Source organism: Protopterus annectens, chromosome 13.part0, assembly GCF_019279795.1.
Source record: "Protopterus annectens isolate FY-2018-M chromosome 13.part0, PAN1.0, whole genome shotgun sequence".
In the NCBI taxonomy this organism is placed as follows: Eukaryota; Metazoa; Chordata; order Ceratodontiformes; family Protopteridae; genus Protopterus; species Protopterus annectens.
The window spans coordinates 208,293,414-208,315,340 of record NC_056747.1 but is presented as its reverse complement, the minus strand read 5'-3'; the positions used below and the strand labels follow the sequence as shown (position 1 = coordinate 208,315,340).

Below are 21,927 nucleotides of genomic sequence, written 5' to 3'. Positions count from 1 at the left end.
ATCTGGCATACGCAAGAAATATGCTGGGAAGAGATGTCATATAAAAATTAAAAATGTATCAGAGTGTAGTTAGTGTTTGGCTTAATGGTTAAGGCGTTTTCACAACTTTACCCCCAGGTACAAGGTACAAGGTTTGATTTTCAATTTTGGTTACTGTCTGATTATTGGCTAGGTATATAATGGGGGCAGACTGATTGCCTACTATTCACATGTGAACCTGTAGTGTCTAACAGCTTATAAAAGTCATTTATTCATCAGATGGCCACTGACTTTGTAACTGTATTATGTATTTTATGGCTTTTAAAGCTGTAAAATACTTTTAACTCCTCCCTTTGTTCTATAACTATTAGTACGACAGGACAGATAAAGTTCCATACACTGAAAAAAATTAGATCTATCCATCCATAACTCAAACATATAGTAAGTTAATTAGGATTGGAGATGTGGTCATATTCCTTTTTAATCAATATTCTCTATATACAATCTGTTTACGTTTTATCTATATATAGATATATAAAAAAAACAGAATCATTGTAATGACCATAAATTACAATTAATAATTCCTGAAATGTTAGCATTTGTTTGGCAGATAGTGACTTTCTTATTGTAGCCCAAACATCTTTATTTCCCACCCACAAAAAAGTTATCCTATGATTTATTTCCACAGTTACTTGCAATGACCGTTTTTCCCTTTATAAAACCTATTGATTGGGTACTTCCTCTGTTACATTAGACCCTTCCCACACAAACAGCCACCTTGTGCTCATGCTGACCCTTCTTCCCACATAAAATAAGAAATAAGTGCTGGGTTTCCAGACTTTTATATTGCAAGGTAGGCATGTGTCTGTGTTGGGGCTGATTTACAGTAGTACTGATATCAACGAAGGTGAAGTAACTATAAATAAACTTGTGCCTCTCCTGGACCCTTGTTTAACATATCTGAGACCACATCAGCAGTCCAGCATTTTGGGTTTTACAAGATGATTACTTCATGCCAACTTGCTGGAAAGGTGAGCAAACAAGTTGTCACTCATACCCAGCTCATGGCTGGCAATGCAGGTCCTTATTCATCCCTTTCCTTGCACCCCCACATTGTTTACTCCATCTATTAGTAATAACTCCATGCGTTGTTGAATAGCCCTCACCAATAAGCACAATGGTATCCATCCACATTTCAGTTATTTTCATAAACTTTTTATAGATACCCACAAGAAAAAAAAGAAAATGGATACTAGTGTGCGGTAGATGAGGTGTTAATCCAAGGTGCTATACGCTTAAGTTATCGGCATCTCACAGATCCCACAGTACATATCAAAAAGAGTAGGGGAACATCATTACTAAAACATCAAAAATCAGACAAAAAGAACAAAATCACCAGACGGACTACACAAAAAGAAATACCAATACTTAACTTGAAGTTGACATCAAGGATAAGTAATCATTCCCCCACCACTTCTGCTACAACCATTCACATAATTTGTCCAACAAATGAAAGCTTGGCCATAATTTATTATATAACAGTTCTTCACATCTAGCTAACCCACAAGATACCAACCATATACTTATCAAATCTATCTCTAGAAATCTTGGAGGTAATGCCATAATTCCCATACATTAAAATAGGTAAGTCGCTGCTATGGGTTGAACTTTAGATAAAGAATATATCCACTCTCAAAAGTTTTAATCCTGAGACTAAAATCCAAAGCATGTTCCAAGATTTCTGATACATTACACAAATGACACAATATATCATTCAATGCCTTGCATTTTGTGTCCCTTTTTACAGGAAATTTTCCAAAGAAAATCTTCAAAGAAAATCATGAATTTTAGGAACAGATTTATACCTATGAAATTAGTCTGGTAAACAACAAAGCTATCTAGGGCTCCTCATAGAAAAATATATCCATAACAGTGGTGTACCACAACTTCCTGCAAGGAAAAGCAATATCAAGGCATATTTCCCACTGAAAAATCTACACATGCTTTAAGAAAAAGAGACATCCGTTTTTCCCTTTATTGTACCTAAAGCTTTTCCAGCTATCTATGTATTTTTCCCATAATGCCAATACAAGAACACTATATTACCTGTTCTGAAGCAGTTTCAAAATTGGCAGCAATTAAGTGAAGTAAGATGCGTCACAGGTGGAATTATGTATATTCCACATTCGTTTACAATAAAGTATATTGCATCTGATGGGATTGAGCCAACTACCCCCCAAAACTCAAAAAATAAACCTATCAAAAATGTATATTCTTCTTGGGGAATGAATAAATCATAACAACATAAGCCAATTTCCCGCAAACCATGCTATGCAGATAATATATCCTTTAATTAAAAGATAGAAAATTTAGCCTGATTCCTTAACAAAGATTGAACCCAAAGTGCAGCACAGTCCCACTGGGCTAAAATCATATTGAAAGGACCAAAATCAATCACCAAAACAGAAATAGAAATAAGTGGCAATTCCACACATAATGTAGAAGGGCCATCCCAAAATGCTTTAGACTTTTGCAGACTCAAACTTGAACCAATACAACTTAAAAAGTTTAAGGTCTGAAAAAATCCTGGACAGAACTCTTCCCAATGAGCAACAATATTTAAATCACCTGCATATGATAAAAAAATAGAATAAGAAATTGCAGACAGCATTGCCAACCAGTATCAAGAAACTTATTTGAGCGTGTGTCTATAACAGCAAAGATCACTAAACCAAACAACAACCCGCTAAGAGGCAACCTCACTTAACACCTCCCCGAAGCAAAATAGATCTACCAAACCAACAATTTAAAAGTGATCAAATCCAGGAACAAGAATAAACATTTTTCAGTATAGAAATAATTTTAGAACTGTAACTATCCAAAACAGTTAATAATGCTTTGTCTACAACAGAAATCAAAAGCCTTATGAATATCACACACACTAATAAAATGCTTTTCATATTTTCAGATAGAATGCTATCCGTTCTCTCCCTTAAGTAGACTTACATTTCTTGTATTGGTTAAACACTTTGTCAAAACCTTACTCAACCAAATTTGCAAAATTAAAAAAAAAATCTTGTAATCAGTATTATTTAAGGTCAATGGTCTTCAGTTAATAATATCTGTCCTTACACCTTCTTTATAAATAAATGAAACAATACCATCACAAACGTGACGATAAAGCTATACCACTGAACCATTTATTCAATACATGTAAAAAATATTTCCTATGATCCAAAGAGAGAGCTGTATAAAAAAAATATATACGTAATACCATCACTGCCAGAGGATGAAAATATGGGAAGAGTTCCAATAATAATATTAAGCTCATCCTGAGTAACTGACTTTTCTAAGAAAGCATGATCTTCCAGAGAGAGGTAGGGACCATTCCAAGTTTGTCCCTGTACCTGAAACTAAACATAGATATTCATAAGAAAAGATTTGACAACAGTCATAAGCCTTGACTGAGTAGCAACAAACTTTCCACCAGAATCCTTAAGCCAAGAGATAAACTTTCCCTTTTATACATTTCACTAAGAAGAAGGAAAATGTCTGACTTAGAACCTGTTATAAAAAAGTGCGTTCTTAACAGTACATCCAATCTTTCCTTATTTAAGGAATGCAAAGTAAATTGAGAAGGCAAAAAAAAAAAAGATTATTAGAAAAATTTAGGTATCAAAAGCCTTCAGAGCAGTGTCAGAAACTCTTACCCCATACTATTCTTCAGACAATCACTATAAACCTCTGTACTTAACCAAGAATTCCAGTCAGTATGAACGGTAACATGGAAACTCGATGTTCCAAAAATACCAGCTCTTCCTTTTTCCAAGCATCCATATGCAATAACCAGAAATATAATATTTTAATGGCTGAGCCTTCAGAAATAAAGGACAAAACCAAACCATGTTCAAAAGACAAAGCAGCATGATCAGAGAAAAAGCTAATATAAAAGTTATGGTCTGAAGCTGCAAAATTAATTTGCATATGTAAATGACCATTTGTGTAAGTAGTACCTATAAAAGGGTATACTGTCAACTGTCCATTTTGTAAGATGTCTTTAAATAATATAACATCCTTAGGCACCTTCGTATTAGTGTGCTTTATATGGTAATTTAAATCTCCCATTATACAACAGCAGATTCACAGAAACATAAAACTTTAACACTGTAAACAATTCTATTCTAGTCTTGTAGCACAGTAGGCACATAAATAAAAATGAAACGCAACACACCAAATTGTTCAAAAATCACATGTTACCGAACGTCCAGGAACACCTATAATTACACTAAGCAAAACAAAAGCAACAGTATGTAATTTAAGAATCCCACTGCAAATATCTGCACCAAAACTCCATAATACGTATCTATGCCAGATTGTTTCAACTTGTCTTTATAACATATTTGCATGTTTAAAATCTAATAAACAACAAACACCTGCATGTAAGTTTCTACAAAAATCTAAAGCAGAAAAACAGCACTTCTTATTAATTAAACTATTAACGTTTAAGTTAAAAAAATCTCCTTTCCTTTTTTGTAATTTTTACCTACTTTCTTTATCTTCCTCTCATATACCCTTTTACCAGCAGGATTGTTGACAACCTGTCATGTCCCTCACTAGCATCTTCCTCCGCTTCCTGTCTCAGAACAATATCCTTATTCCCCTCGTCCCCCTTCAGAATCCACAACAGGTTGAAGCAGGTTTTCCCATCTTCACTTTCATGAGTACCATCAGTAATAGAAGGATCAACAGAATTATCTTTGACATCAACTTCATTCAAATCAGTAGAAACAGAACCCCCCTTATCTTGGGGACAGTCAAACCAGAAATGCCCCGGTTGTTTGCAGTATCTACAAACTAAATAGTTAGCAACTGCATGACCAATTTTACCACACTGAGACCATTAACGTGTATTACAAGCATTAAGTAAATGTGTATGGGGACCACAATAAAGACATTCTTTCGGTCGTCCTTTATAAAAAAAATACACCCTGTGACCGTTAATGTTGATGACACTTGGAACATGCTGCAAACGTCCATCAGTACAATCCAATATAGCCAAAATGTCCCACCAAACAGATTCCACCTGTCATATGATTTAGTAACATCATGCACAGTCTTACAATATCTAGAAAATCATTTTTAACAAGTTCACTGATCATTTCAGCCATACAAAACTGCACTATAATCCAGCATTTGGCAGTAAAATTTAATTCAGAAAAAACTATAGTGATCCCATAAAGCACACAATAGTTTGAGCTCAAACATTTCCCAAAAATCATTCGGCAGTCCTAAAACCTTTAAAAGTCATATCATAATAAATAGCTTTACTCACATAAATAAGTTCCACCTAATGGCATAACTACATTGGCTCATGTATCATACCTATCCAAAACAATGTCTTCTTTGAGGAAATACAGACAGTCGGTAATTGTTCTGCCAGAGAAACAAATTTTCTTGGGTGATCAGAAGTCCCTTCATTATGTCTAACAGCTAGGGCATATGTTTTAGAACTAATAGACCCAGTCTGACTTGCTGTCCCAATTCCCAGACTATGACTAGCAAACCAAGTTAGGCAAACAAGAATGCCTTTTATCATAGATGCCCTAATATCATCATCAGTACATCTCTTTACAGTTTGGCTCCACAGAATATAGTAGGGATAATTGGCTAGGCTTAAAATGGCTCACAAGGGCAGTTAGCCTAGTACTATTCTATGAACCTATACCAATCCTATGGCTAGTTGGCTTTGAGCAACCATATAACGAGCCAGCATGGTTCACAAACATTTAGGGGGGTTAGGAAGGTGGCCTAATGGTTAAGGTGTTTGCCTTAGAAACACAAGGTTCAGGGTTTGAGCCTCACAACGGATATTTCGCTAGGCTTAAAATGGCTTGCAAGGGCAATTAGCCTAGTGCTAATCTATGAACCTATGAACCTATGAAAGCTCCTTTTCCTCAATCAAAGTTTGCAGTTTCTCATCAGGTAAAGCACCAGTAGTCAAATTCGTAATGCATAAACCTCCTGTTAACAGAAAAATCCTTCACAGGATCTGTGTACACCTATTGCATATCACAAGCACCCTACAGCCTCTCACAGAGAGAAACAGAAAAAACAGGGAAGTTTCCAGAAAACTTGGACAAATTTCCCATATTAGTCAAAGCACCACCTTGAGTTTGCCCTGAAAAGAAACCACTACCTTAGTGGGAAAAATCTGATCAACAAAGAATAAATTAATAAAATAAATAAAATCAGATGCTATTTCAGTTTTTGTAATTACCTAATTTTATCACATTTCTCATCTTTGCCATATGCCTTCTCCTTTGCATCTGGGGCATTTCTTCCCAGGCCTCCACTGAAAATTGGCTTTGTTCCAAGTTGGACTTTCCTGGTAAACAAAAAATAAATAAAATAAATATGTTGGCTTTCTTACCCAATAATGACCTAAATCCTAAACAAGCTAGCCTATGGTCCACCATTCCTTATAATTTTGCCATTGCTTTCATGAATGTAGTAAGTCTTCCAAAACAGTTTGCTGAAAGAAAAGCTTGGCTCACAAACTGAAGCACATCTCTTGTGGCATGCAGGAATATTGGCTGTAATTTCACAGCCTCTTCTTTTTAAAGTTTTGGATGACTAGTATTTTTTTATTGACAGGAAACCAACAATGCAATGATGCATCTGAATGCACCTGTTGATAAAATACAAGTATATGCCCATCCCAGTCAGGAGGCACCTTTCATAAGGTTATTTACAGTACTTTGATCTGAAAACTCTAAGATGGGTCAGAAAGACCAGGTTATTTTGAAGCTATATATAACCCTCCGATGGCAGAAATTAATATATCCTATGGGCGATATAATCTAGATCTCACCTAGCATTTTAAACTTAGATTTTTCAAGGTTTCATCATCTGAACTCAGAATCAAGAAAAATGAGACCCAAATGCAGGCTTCATCACTGATTAGATGTTTGTTTCCAGACTGGAGAACATCATATGCCCTAATTCTGTTTTTACAGAAGACCCCATCTCATCCAGTATTAACAAGTATGACCAGCTGGAGAGGGATGGGGGTATGGAACTAGTCTGGCTCTTGGCATCTCATTGGTCCTTGGGCTGTGGGATTGGCTGATAAAGTCTCATCACAGTGGTTCCATCTGGTGGAATGCCTGGTGTTGCAGCTCAAATGCAGAGACTTAAGAGTACAAGCCCACCAAGGTGTGTCCATGCATCCTTACTGAGTTTGGTGAATCAGTCATTGTAGTGTGGCAGTCAGCTAAACAGGCAGAAATGGGAGCTAGGAACATAGGAAGATGGCAATGAAACCCTTGGCACAACCACCCCCAACATCCTATCCTAATCATGATGGCTTAAGGAGGAAAGAATGAATGGACCTATAAAGAGAGATGGAGCATGATATTCATAGGGACAGGGCCAGAACCCTTTTATAAAAGAAAACTAAACTATTCCCTTTTCTGTACTCAGTATGTCATATATTATTCTCATGTGCTCATTTGGAATCTTCTAAAATATCCAAGGTTTCTGTGTTCCTTTCTGTACTGTCCAAAAACAGGAGTGTGTCAAGCGACCTATGTGTAAAGCCAAAGGTAGTCCTTGCTTACTGATATTTAAACAGACTAATTTGGGCCTAATTTAAAATGCATTACAAGGTTTGTCAGCAGTCTTACTGAAAAAGACATGGTCATTGACAGGAACAAAAGTACTTAACCCCCCTACACTGCTGTCTCCTTTATTATTCAATTTTATGATTTCAACCCAACCAACACCTTTCCTCCAAATGGGTCAACCTAAGTACCCTCAACTGTACTTTTCTGTCTTGTATTCTTTGTGTCATTACGCTATTTATCATAACTGTAAAATAAATGCTACTTAAAGGCAGAAAGAGGCAGCAGGAAGCACAGGCAGTCTTTTACGCCAGTTTCTCAGACTTGGTACCCATGTGGCTGCCTGTGTCATAGGCCTATTGTTTCATTCTTTCTTTTGCATTGGACACATCTACCCTAAATAGGTTCATAGGTTCATAGGCTGGTACTGGGCTATCTGCCCGAAGGCATATATTAGCCCAGCCATGTTGTGTGGTATTCACCTCCCCTTTAGTAGTTCCCTAGACCCTTGTACTAGCAGCTAGTACCCTTGGCCCCTATCTAGTAGTGCTGTTGGTGTGATCCCCGGTGTGAACTTTCTGTTACCCAACCACTCATCAAGGTTCCTCTTGAAGAGTGATAGTGAGGGGCTCTGTCTTATGTAGATCGGGACCCTGTTCCATAGTAAGGGAAGTCTCTGCAAAGGGAATCTATCCCTCCAGCATGTTCTATATATTGTTGTGTTGAGGTTTATATCCTTAGAGCGTGTAGCTCGAGTAGATTTGGTTTTGCTAACATGGAGCATGTTTAACAATTCTGGGTTGGACATGGCTCTGTACGTTAGACAGAGATCGCCTCTGAGAAGGCGGTATGCAACAGAGAACAGTTTTAGCTTTTTCAATCGTGCTGCATAGGGCAACTGTTTGAGGCCAGTAAACCTCTTGGTTAGGTACCTCTGTGGTCTCTCCAGCTGCTGGAGATGTCTAGCCTGGTACATTCCAATTGGTGCATTGTACTCAATAATGGGTCTGATGAGAGAAGAGTAGAGGGGCACCATTACATCCTTAGATCTTGATGTGAACCCTTTCGTGATCAGATGGGTCATATAGAAGGATTTTCTAACCACTTTGGCAACATGGTTGTCAAAGGAAAGCTGACTATCTACTTGGTCCCTAGATCCCTTATTTCTTCTTCAGATTTCAGGGGATTACCTCCTATGTTGTAGTTTGCGGGTACTCTGTTTTTTCCAAAGGGGATTACTACACATTTTTTTGCATTTAGCTTGAGACCATGGCTTTGACACCATACATCAGTCTCATTTAGGCCCTTCTGGAGGATCTCCATGTCGGCCGGAGACTCTATTATAGCACCCAATTTGCAGTCATCCGCAAACTTAGTCAGCCACAGCCCTTCCATGCTTGCCTGTACTTCTGAGAAGTATATGCCAAACAGGAGGGGCCCCAGGACAGAGCCCTGAGGCACACTGCTCGTTACTGGTCTGGATTCTACTCTTACTTTATGGGATCTGTCTGAGAGCCAGTTTGCGATCCATCTTGTGACGTACGGGTTTATGCCCAGACTGCTGAGCTTATCAATAATAACTGAATGGGGAATGGTGTCAAATGCTTTAGCAAGATCAAGGTAAGCCGTGTGTACCTCCTTTCCCTTATCTATAACTTGAGTAACTGCCTTAAAGAAATTCACCAGGTTCAGGAGGCATGATCTGCCCTTGACGAAGCCGAACTGTGTGGGGTCCAGCGACTGGAGGTTCCCAATCTCTTCATTTATGAGTTCCATAATGATTCACTCCATAGTCTTACAGATCAGACTGGTCAGGCTTATTGGTCGGTAGTTCCCAGGGTCAGTTGTGGCCCCACCCTTGTGTAGCGGGACCACTGTTGCCGTGCACCATTCTATGGGCACATATCCTGTGGAGAGGCTGAGACTGAACAGGGTATTAAGATGCGGGGTTAATTCCTTTTGGAGCTCGCGTATGACACAGCCCGGGACACCATCTGGTCCCATGGAGGCAGTGTTTTTAGCTTTAGATAGAGCCTTGTTAACCAATGTATCAGTAATAATTGGACTTACACAATCCCCCTGAATGGTAATAGGCCCTATAGGTGGTGGTGGGGGGAATTTGCACTGAACCTGTCAGCCAAGATGTTGGCAATGTCAGTGGGGTCAGTATATTTTGTTCCATTTTGTACTAGCTCAGAACAGATCCTGAGCGTTGCCATTTAGGTTTTTGATGTAACCATAGAAGGCCTTATGGTTATCCTTGGCATCCTTGGCAACTTTCTTTTCAAAATTAGCTTTAGTTGACTTGATGAGGGTCCTCAGTTTCTTACTAATGCTGATCACGGATGATTTTTCTACTTGAGATTTGGCCTTTTTTGTATGTCTCCTCCTTTTATTGTAAAGTTTGCTTATGGCCGGGGTCCACCAGACTGGTTTCTTCTTGCTTGAGGAAGGAGTCTTGGTTTTATTTGGGATAGCATGGTCCATGCAATCCTGAAGATGCATATAGAGTGCCTTGGTGTAGGATTCCGCATCCTGGATATCATTATCCTTCTGCAAGGGAAGCTTTCCACTTCGGATGCAAGTAGTTTGAAGTTTGCTTTGGAAAGGTTTTTGACTATGGTTTCTTTGACTGGGGGAGGTGGAGGGGTGAGGATGTCCAGGGTTATCAGTTTGTGGTCAGATCTGATCAAGGAGGGAGTGATAACGGGTGTGGTACAATGGGCGCCCATATTTGTGATGATTAAATCCAATATGTTGTCCCCTCTATTGGGGGAACATACTAGTTGTTCAAGGGCATTTGAATTTATAAATTTTATGAATCGCTGAGCATAGGAGTTGAAACATTGGTAGTTCATCCAGTCTATACCAGGTTAGTTGAAATCACCCAAGATTATAGTGTTGGGTAGGACCTTTATATTTTCCAATGTCTCAAGGAATGCAGAGTGAGCATCTTGTGGCATGGTGGGTGATCTATAACCAGCTACGACTTGAAATGTGGTTTTGCCTGCTGATAGTTGTGCATGGATGATCTCTGGGGCATCATGCTGCGCTACTAACCTGGAGATATGGGTATCCTTGATGAATATGGATACACCTCCGCCCTTTGTACTGCGATCCGGTAACTGAGGCCGGAAAGTATTATATGAATTGTAACCTGGCAGTGCTGGGGTGCTCTCTTGAGCCTTGAACCAGGTTTCCGTCACTGCACAAACATCAATTTTCTCCATGCTGAGGAGAGCCTCGAGTGTGTGCATTTTGAGGTTGAGACTTCTGGCATTGAGTAGCATTACCCTTAGGTTTTGGTTACCTGTGCTGGTTACGGTGGTTGGTTTGTCCTTTGGGCCTTGCCTAAAAAAGGCACTATGGGGACGGCAAGAGGCTTGGCCAGTATTCGAAAATCATGGTCATCTGGCTCATTCATGGTTATTTTAACTAACATATCTGATAGCATTAGGAAAATTGCTGAAGAAAGGTGCACCTTTACAACTCTCCACTTTTTCCTGAAGCACTATTCTCCAAATGACCTATATGTTCTTGTACTAGCTCACATTATCACACCATGCCCCATCACTGGGCTAGGTTACATACTTATACAGTCTGAGAGTACTAGGCATACAATGTGATAGCAGTGAGGCTGTCAGATCTTGTAGGTGCACCCAGTCTTTGGAGTAGAAGGCTGACTATTGATTTTAACAGTCACAACAAATGCATTCCTGCCATCATCCATTCCACAGAAACAACAACCTAGCTTCCAGGGACTCATTGTACTCTTCTTAGAGAGATACTCATGCACCCAAAGCACTGGTTTACCCTGAAGTTCTGATATTACAGGCAAAACTTCAGCATCAAAGCAACAGGTCAGCACTCCAGTTTACACATTGCCATAAGGGCATTTGAGTTCTACCAGAGTAATATTCTTGGTTAAAATTGAATTACAATCCTGAGTACAACTCTCTCTTGTACAGCAGTAGTGTGTTCTTGAAGTATCCTATCTTAATTCAGGACACAAAACAAATGATCTCTGCCATGATCTGCAGTTACATAAAGTTTCCTACTTCAGCAACTGCTTTGTACAAAACTGACAGAGAAAAGAATTGATGTAGAACATCATGGAATAATGCAATAGGCTACCTGCTTGTTTGCTCAAAGAAGCTTTGGAGAACTTTTTTGGCAAAAAGTTCTTCTGAACCTTCATTTAAAATGTAAGCTATGGAAGATGGAGTGACATTTTTAAATCTGTCAACTATTCCTTCCCACAGTTACTAGGGAAAAAAACCTGCTGGGCAGTCTTGGTTAAAGTTAGAAAAATATTGCTGTAGCTTGCCTGTAGCATTAGACCTCATCAAATCACTTGGAAGGCTGAATCAAAATGGTTTTAAAATGAGTTATCAGAATTACAAGTATGGGAGACGGGGAGACAGATGTAAATGCAGAGTCAGTAAAAGAAGCTCAGGCCAGGTAAATGTAAATGGGAGGAGAGTGAAGGGATATTTCATTTTTTTTGTGCTACCAGTATCTCACCACTAGGGGTGCACTAATATTATCATCGTGTTTTTTTTTTTTGGACATTTGTGATTGGTTATTTGGTTTCTCAGTGCTTTGTGACTTAAGTTTTGTAGTGGAACCCATAGGCAAAGCTTATTAGGGGAGAAAAGAAACTAAACTCTGGAGTGTTGCTTTAAGAGTGTTATTCAGGAGTTCCTTTTTTGGCCAGTGAGGTCAGAGGTGTAATCACTCGTGGAGATGCGAGCAATACAGCTCTTCATGTAGAAGTTCTAAAGAATATGTCCTGTCAGTTACATTTTAGTTAATTATTCACTAGATGGAATTCTTCAGCATCCCTGTCTTGTGGTGTTGTGGATTACCCAGTCGTCTCTGAGAGGGTGCAGTATTGGTGAACAATTAGGACTATTGGTTGCTTGTGAAGATCTGTAAGTAGTGTCTACACAAAAGCAAGGCATACAGTAGGATTTATAAGCAGTTCTTGCATGGCACAAATCAGTTTGACCCCCTTAAGCCAGTTTTTGCTGTGCCGCACTGTTGGAGGAGTGACAGTATGATTCATAATCATCACATCACTAAGTGTACAGAACAGTGTGAATGAACATAAGACAATGACAGTGATTTGCACTGTTCAAGAATGGCATGATATAGCAGAATACTGATGAGATTTCTGCTGTGCCATAGATGACATCCTCTCAACTCTCAAAAGGATGGTCGGTCTGTTACTGGGGCTTGTTGCACCCCATGGTTTTGGGCCTCCTGTTTAGTAATGTGGCACCAGTAATAGAATTGCCCCATTGGCCACTTTCTAAAATGCTATAAACAAAAACTTTTCATCTGATATTCTAGTGCAGAGAGGTGGCCATTGCATCGTTGGAAGTTTCTTCAGAACGTGTTCCCACACCCTGCAATAAGGCATTCAGGTATGCTTTTCTTATTACCATGCTATACCAAGACTGTTGCATTATAGCAGTACAGTATCATGGAAATCACATGCTAAACAGCTACATAAAATGTCTATGTAGGACTATGTGTTTTATATCACATTTAGATATAACATGGCAGAGAAGTGAAGTTAGGTAGTGTTCTAGAAAAGGATGCAAAGAGTCAGATGGGCCCTGTCACCCCGTGAAAGACAAGCAGTAGGAAATTATCATAAGGGAGAGTATTATATTGTTATAAAGTAGGAGTACACCAAAATAAGCATTTCTGTCTATATCATAAGGGAATGGAGAGAGCCATGGGGTCCCTTTAAATTAGTGTTTATGGGTCAGGGAGTAGGAAAAGACAATCAGGACAACAAGCTCATCATGACCCTGGTCAGTGGCAGAGAAAGAAGGAGCCCAGACAATGGGGGTTCATTTAGTAGCCATAGCACTGGAGGAGCAGGCAGAGAGGAGGAGAAAGGGTGAAGGGTGTGTCCCACTCACCTCTCCCAGGGATGGGGATATTATGCTGACTTGGGGGGCATGCTGAGTAGGTACAGATTCCCTAGTGGAGACTAGAGAATTAACTCTTGTGCTTTGGAGGTAGAAGTGGGGCAGCTTGAAGGCAACACCCTTTGTATAAGTGAAGGGGCATCCTTTGCAGTCAGGCCATTTAATGTCCTCTACCTTGCACCCCGCTGGATGTGTGAGGGGATGGAAAAAAAAAAAAGGTCATGAAACACTCCTATGGTTGCCTAAATGATGGTCTGATGCCTGTCAGTCCTTGCCCTGGGTGGGTGACAAAAGAATGGGACAATTGGCAAAAAGGGGCTGAACACAGACAGGCTGCAGGGACAGTATATAACAATTACAAACAATAAAAGGAACCAAGCATGATAATATGCTATGAAGAGGAAGAAAAGACATTAAGCAGCAGCATTACTACACGTTACACTGTGGAAATATGCTGTTTGTCAATAATACAACGGTAAAATGTTGTTGCGTTCTGATCTACACAGCTGGAGCGAATGGAAAGCCATGACTCCCACTGAGCTTTAATTCCTATGTTGTAGTGCAATACCTTGGCAGTAGTGCTTCTTGCCAAATCTGTAACACTATCTAATCACAGTGAACATAACTGCATTACTGTAAAGACCTACTCTAATCATTACATTAAAATGAATTCTACTTAACTTTTTATTTATGTTAGTATATGATGTCATCTACCTCATAAACATCTGTTTCTTGAAAACACTGAGGAATAAAGCAGTCATTTTCCATGAGGAAGTCCGCTTCCACACCACTATATGGGGTAGTACTTTACAAACCATCCCCAACACAAATATTACAATCTCCGATAAAGTGGTAAAAGACTGTACTTCTGGAGGTAAAGCAGTGAACACCATAAAAGGCTAATCTTTTCCAAATATGTTTCAGTGACATGGAAATCAAAGAATTCCACAGTGCAGTGCTGGGCAGAAAAGACAGTAGGCATATATACCAATGTATTTTTCAGAGCACAGTCTATCTTGTGCCTGTGGTCAAAATGTATTCAATAGAGCAATGGAAGGTGGTGTATTTTGAGGAGGAAAAGCGACCAAAATCTTGCTCTGCTTGCTTCTATTATAGTCAACTTTAGGTCATTGCATATTGGGAGTAAGAATATATCCCCCTTTGCAGCAATCCCATTTAATAAATCTAACTTTTAACAAGTAAGGTCTTGCTGTGTCCAATAATGGTGGCTGCCAAAAAAAGCAATTACTAGAAAATGGAAACCAAAATCTAAACCAACTGTTTTGGAAGTAGTGACAATACATACAAGGGAGGAATGAGGTTTAACAGGTGACGGGACTTAAATGAGCTATGTAATGTTTGAGTTAGAAAGATTGGGTTGATTATAAGTGATGTAAAATGTTTGCAACTAGGAGTGCATTAGTGTTGTTTGTTTGGGTTCTTGTCAGAAGACCGACGACGCATTCTGTCGAATGCAAGTTGGTCGAACTGTAATTGTCGAAAATGCAAAATGACAAAGCGGCTTTTAAGTGAATTATTTCCCTGGGAAAGAAGTCACTTGGCCTCTTCTGTCACTTTGCCGTTTTCGGCACCGTATTGCGATCTCGGAGTTGGTATATTTAAGTAGGGGGGAGTGGGGGGCAAAGCCCTCCACTTAAAATAGTGTTTAGTGTGGTGTTTGTTTTTTTTTTTTGAGAACTGCAAATTTTTTCCCTGTTCTGACTCTTCGCTCTTTTTTGTTTTCGTTCTTTTGTGGTCGATATAACAGTGTTCAATCTTTTGATCGTTTGCTGTTATAACATAGACCCGTTTGTTTTCATTAATATAAATGTATGATTGCCTGTGTAGTAAGTGATGGTTTAATGATGATGTATCTTGTTTAAAAAAAGGCAGGAATTGAATCATGTATGTAATGTCGCTTAGGTTATATAATATATGGCAATATATGTGAAGTATAATGTTTGATATGTTAATATAGTTTGATTACTTTTATATGAATGTAAATTGGCCTATGTCGCAAGTGATAATTCAATAAAGGTGTTTGGGGGGAAAAAACCTACAGTTAATATCTTTTGGCCAGTTTGATGATTTACTACTCCTGTTCTGATGTTGCCTACTATATAACTTTATAGCTTTTTAGTTATGTGAAATGTCAGGTTAGAATTCAACATATTTGATTGTGTACACACCATAGTCCAGCAGTTACATTCTGAGTTAATTGAACATTGTTTCTGGATACAAAGTGACCACATATACTGAGTAGGATTCCCTGATTTCTGTCTGCCTAAATCTTTTTTTTCTTTGCTATAGGTGAAATATTTTATGAATCAAAACCGGAAAAATTTGACTTAATGGAAGCAAAGAAGCATTGTCAAGAAAGTGGGGCAACCCTGGCTACCACAGGCCAGTTGTATTTAGCCTGGAGAAGGGGCTTGGACCAGTGTGACCCAGGCTGGCTATCAGATGGGAGTGTCCGTTACCCTATCAACATTCCAAGGAAGAATTGTGGTGGTGATGAGCCAAGTGTAAGGACCATTTACCGATTTCCCAATCGAACTGGTTTTCCAGATCCCAACTCAAAGTTTGGTGCATACTGCTACAAAGGTAAAATAAACCACACGAACAGCAAAATTTGATTTAACAAGTGCATGATCATTACTCAGATCATGGAATTTATCAGGTTTCTCTTCTTGGCAGAAGTATCAGGCACTAGTAAACCTTCATTCTATCATTTTACAATTGGTTATATTTAATCTTACAACCTTCTGCTTTAACAAAAGAATGAGTTTCATCTTGTTTGTTATATGAAAATGCATACTAATTATTTTTCAGTCTGTACTCTGTGGGTACCTAGTAAGGGTTGTTAATGACTGAAGTTCACACTGATATGACTGCTTTCATTAACAGCAATCATTAACTTGAAATGTGTTTTTTTGTTTTACTTTGTATACATGTGTGCGCAGATGTCAGTCTTTAATAACGTAACAAACAAAACAAGGCTAGAACTGGCGACTGGCTAAAATAGTCCAAAAACTGTGCTATAAAAATAAGTCCAGAATTAAAAGACAACCAAAAACCAAACAGGTTTATTAAAGTTTATCACTTTCGTCCCTACAGTTCTGGGACTTCTTCAGAACAGATAACACACACAAGAAATGTGTATAAATAAACCAACCAATTAAACAAGTAAAAGAGTCAGTTAAGCCTTATTAAAACCATTTTTGGAATAAAATCAATAAAAACTCAACTTTTCTTATAATATTTGGGCTCATGTCTTAAGAACGGGCAGAATTGAAATATTCTCATTTAAATCAAACTGTATTGTAGCATTCAGTCTTAACTGCCACTGTAACTCACTTCTTTCTCTCTATAATTCCCACCATCCCCCCCTTGGGTTCTTGGGAATTACTTCAAGAATGCCGAATCTAAACTTAACAAACCCTTGACATTTCAGGGAGTGTTTGTACAGTGCATTGTTCATGTTCTTGTTACTAATTGTATACAAATGCTCGTAAAGTCTTTTTCTAAGTTGCCTTTCTGTTTTTCCCACGTAGAAGAATTTACATGTTTTCATTACAGCTATGTAAACAATGCCTCTAGTAGCCCAGTCCCCATTCTTTAAAAATATCCAAAAAGGCAGGTGTAGTAATTTTAAAATTGAAACTTCTAATATGTAAGTACATTGTGAACAGGTTCCACATCAGATGGTGCCTTTTACATTTTGTGGGAATACTTGTACTGGATGCTTGAACAATAACTTGAGATTCATCCTCATTCTATGCACAAACTTACGACCTTCTCCAAATAAGTACATAGGGTCACTATTTGTTCTAAAAATAACCCAATTTTTAATCATAATTTATTTAATCTCTCTAAAACCCTCACCATATGTTAAAGTCATATTGTTGGTGAACCTCTGATTTGCATCATGCTTAAGGAAATGGAAGTTCTTTCTACCCAGACCCAACATGGGTCTAAATTTTGAACCCCAACCTTGAATCACCTCGTAACAGGTTCTGTAAATTAAATCACTTATGTAACCTCTTTCAAAAAAAAAAACATTTGCACTATTTTAACAAGTTCTTCTTTGAAATTATCCAGATTAGAACATATTCGGGCAGCCCAAACCAAATGACCTTTAAAAATATTCCTTTTAGTATACCCAGGATGACTACTTTGATAATCCAAATAATTATTAGAAAATGTTTCCTTCCTATATATTTTCAAAACAAAAATCCCTTTACTAAAATCTTTATAGAAAGTGGCATCCAAATAATCAATACTGGTATCTGAATAAGTTCTAGTAAATTTAAAAAAAATGGAGAAATATTTTTTAAAAAAAGTAGTAAACTGGCCAATGGTCAATGTTTTGTCTCTCCACAAAATAACAATGTTGTCCAAATAATGCAAACACACCACCCATTCCTCCTGCAATTTATAATTAAAAACATATTTCTCTTCCCAGGCATACATCACCAAATTTGCATAAATGGGGGTGCAACTTGCAACATTGCAACACTCTTTATCTGTTTAAAAAATTCTCCCTCAAAGGAGAAGAAATTATTATCAAGAATAATTTCCATTACTTGTAAGACAAAATTAACCATGGTGTTACTCAAGTTGGTCAGTTTCCTAATGGCATCAGAGAACAACATAAGTTCCTTTTGTGGGGAATAGAAGTAAAAAGGTCTACAAGATCCACCGTAGTAAAACTGCAGTTCACACTAAACCATTCCTGCTTCATTCTTGAAAGAAAGTCCCATGACTCCTTTAACAAGTAATCAATAGAAGCCCTGGTATTTTTCAAAGGTCTGTCTATAAAAACTCCTAGGGGGGTTTATTGAACTATTATGTGCTGCTATTATAACTCTATAAGGAGGGTGCAAAACACACACACACACACACACACACACACACACACACACACACACACACACACACACACACATTCTGATAAAATCTGTAACACTAATTACAGAGAACACAACTACCTTACTCTAAGGACCCACTGATAGCTAACTTTAAACACTAATTCAAAAGTATTTCAACTTAGTTTTTATTTAGGTTAGTTTATGATATTATCTACTTCTCAAACCTCTGTTTGTTGGGAGCATACACCAACTAGAGTACATATTTTGTCAAGATATTCATTTTAATTTTGTGCCAACATAAAAAAAGCTGTTTTGCATACATGTTATTTAGATGTCATATTCCAGATATGCAGAATGATCTTTTGGAATATTCAAGAAGTGTCAATGGCATAAAGGCATCCAAAACTAAGAGTAAAGCCTGGCCATTTTAGACTAAGCCTTTAACTGTAGAGTATTTATTTATTTATTTATTGTATTTTATTTTACATTTGTTAACCAGGTAGAGTCCAGCTGGGCATGTAGCCCATTTTCAGCAGAGACCCGGGGAGATAAGCTGAATAACAATAGTACAAAAAGATTACAAAAATTTTTTTAAAAGATTTACAAACAATATACAAAAAAGTTTGACAGTTGCCAACAATCACAATTTACAAAAAGGTGAATGTAAAACAGAAAATATTAAATTTCTTAAGCCTTATTACAGACAGTAATAAGAAACTCATTAGATATATAACTAAAAACCATTGTGGCATTTTCATTTGGAAGAAATAAGACAATAAGATAGCAGAATAAAAAAAAATGATTGAAGGCATGAGAAACTAACCAGGAGTGTTACAGGAGCATAGCCATTGTTGAGTAAGGTACTCCTTTGGGAGTTTTTTGAAGCTATGATGATCTGTGTTTAAGATATTCTGCGGTAATAGGTTCCGCTGTTTGGCAACTTTGAAGGAGAAGAGAGTTACCAAAGTAATTATGGGACTTTGTAACCTTGAGTACAAGTTTATCAAATGATCTAAGGGTCCTGGGGTTGGTATTTAGTTGCACTAGGTTGGAAAGTGCAGGGCAGTTTTCAGGTTTGTAGATAATGCAGTGGGAACTGGTGAGTTGACTGAGCAATAACAGCATGTGAAATTCAAGCCAATGTAATTTTTGAAGAGCAAGGCAATGATGGGTCCTGTTGGGTATATTAGCAGCAAAGTTTGCTATTTTGTTATAGCAGGAATCAAGTAGACATAAATCAGACATGCACAGGTTAGTGAAAAGTTGAGAAGAGTATATAGGAGGTGGGATCTGGCTGTGGCTAGTCTGGCATTTTGAGTAAGGTAAGGTTTGGCCCTATATAGAGCACCAAGTTTGATGTGAACTTTCTTTATTGTGAGTGATACATGTTTACTGAATGTTAGGTTGTTGTCTGTCGTGACACCAAGTAGTTTTGTTTGGTTAACAGGTTCTATTATAGTGCCATTACTGGAGAGGATGGAGAGAGGTGGTAGTTTTGCTTTGGATCTCCTGTTAGAGAAGATCCTTCATTTTGTTTTGTTTGGGTTTCAGATGAGTTGAAGTTCATTTAGGTAATTTTCAAACATCTAGAAATGACTTTTGCAGTTTATCTTGGGGTGTGGGAGCAGAGTAAATAAGAGTACCATCATCAGCATATTGAATAATAGAAGCAGATTTAGTGGCAGTGTTTAGACTATTTGTGAATATAATAAAAAGGGGGCCAAGGATGGAACCCCAAGGAACCCCAACAGAGACTGTTAGGAGTGTGGAGAGTTTATTATCCCATTTAGTTGTCTGTTGTCGATTAGTAAGGTAGCTAAAGAACCAGTTGAAAGCTGTAGAATTGAGGTTGAAGGAGGCTAAAGTGTTGAGCAGTAGTTGGTGGAATACTGTATCAAAAGCTTTGGACATATCAAGGAATACAGTAGAAACAAGTTGTCCATTGTTTTTGAGGAGATTGATGCAGTTAGTGAAACTTATGAGAGTTGTGGAGGTACTGTATTTTGGACGGAAGCCATGCTGTGAACCACATAAGAGGTTATTTGTAGTGAGGTGGTCTAGGAGCTGCTTATGGATACATTTCTGTAAGATTTTGGCTAGGGGTGAGAGAATGGCAATGGGCCAATAATTAGAGAGATCTTAGATGGGCCTCACTTGTGGAGGGGGATGATATGGGATATTTTCCATTGTATGGGACATATTGTTCTGCGATGAAATGATTGAGTAGGATTGATACAGGATAAGTGATAGAGCTTGCAACAGTTTTTAAGAAATAATTAGGGAGTTGGATTCCAAAATGGTGGACAGCTTGTAAGCACACTAACTGTGCAGCTCCTCAAACCTTAAATCTTCATCTGACCTTAAGCTGGCACATCACTCAAAGAAAATGCTCTAAACATCAAAGGATCAAAACAGGAATATGAATACATACTTCTTTCATCTCTGTTTTTGCCGGAATCCTCTTTTTTAAACAGAAATAGTACTTACTGGAAGCTGATCCCTGAAGCACATGGTATGGATTTTTCCAGACATACAGGCCTAAAGCAAGACAAATAAAAAAGGCATCTATCAGAACAGTATTTATTGAACAAAAACTTTTTTTCTTATTACCAAGCATCTAACTTTGGATATCAAATAGAGAATCAACCAGATCAAGTGGAAACTTTAACTATGAAAACTAAACTATCCATGATATCTACTCCTGAGAAAGACACCACCTCCAAAAGGCAAAAAACAAATAAATTACAAGAAGAGACTACTAAGCTAGCCCTCAGACAACAGCAGGAACAATCTTTAACAATGGATGACCTTAAAAATGCATTGCAAACAGAAGTGCAAGGTTTTTCACATAAACTAACCACATTTGGTTCTAGTCTGGACCAAATTATGTTTAGACTTGTGCAGAATGAAGCTAAATCTATGGACAATGAACTAAAAATAAATGAACTTATGCAAAAGCTTCAGACCAGTAATATCACAATTATAGAACTACAACAAAAAATGGTAGTACTATAAGCCAGAAGCCGGCGCAATAATTTCATTATAAGAGGAATTTCAGAGACACTCAACTCAATAATCAAAGAAATATTAAGCTCTGTCTTAAACAATAAAGACCTCCTGAATGACATAGTAATAGAAAGAGTCCACAGAGCTATAAGGCATTCACAAACAAATGCATCTCAGAGGCAAATATATATCAGACTGTTAAATTCAGCACATGTTCATCTAACACTTGCAGCATACAAAGCTAAGAAGAACTTTACATGGCAAGCACATAAACTCATTATAACTCAAGATCTCCCTCTTGAAATGAAGCAAAACCGCCAAAACCTTAGTAAATATTGCGCTTACCTTATAGAAAACAAGATTTTTTTTCAAATTAAATACCCTGCTACCTTAATTTTCTGTCATAAAGATGAAAAAATATCCCTCGAGACCCCTGAGGAGGCAGAATCCACTTTTCTGCATCTTTTCAAAGTAAATCCAGCTTGAAGCAACCCAGTTCACCTT

General features: G+C 37.9%; 1 protein-coding gene across 1 annotated transcript in view; it reads left to right on the top strand.

Moving 5' to 3' along the window:
- The window catches only part of LOC122787159 (versican core protein-like), a 2,083,348-nt gene that overhangs the window by 1,072,588 nt on the left and 988,833 nt on the right, over window positions 1–21,927 (top strand). Inside the window, exon 6 of the mRNA XM_044053735.1 lies at window positions 15,857–16,150. Within this exon, the coding sequence (XP_043909670.1) occupies window positions 15,857–16,150 (294 nt within the window). The remainder of the gene's footprint in view (window positions 1–15,856; window positions 16,151–21,927) is intronic.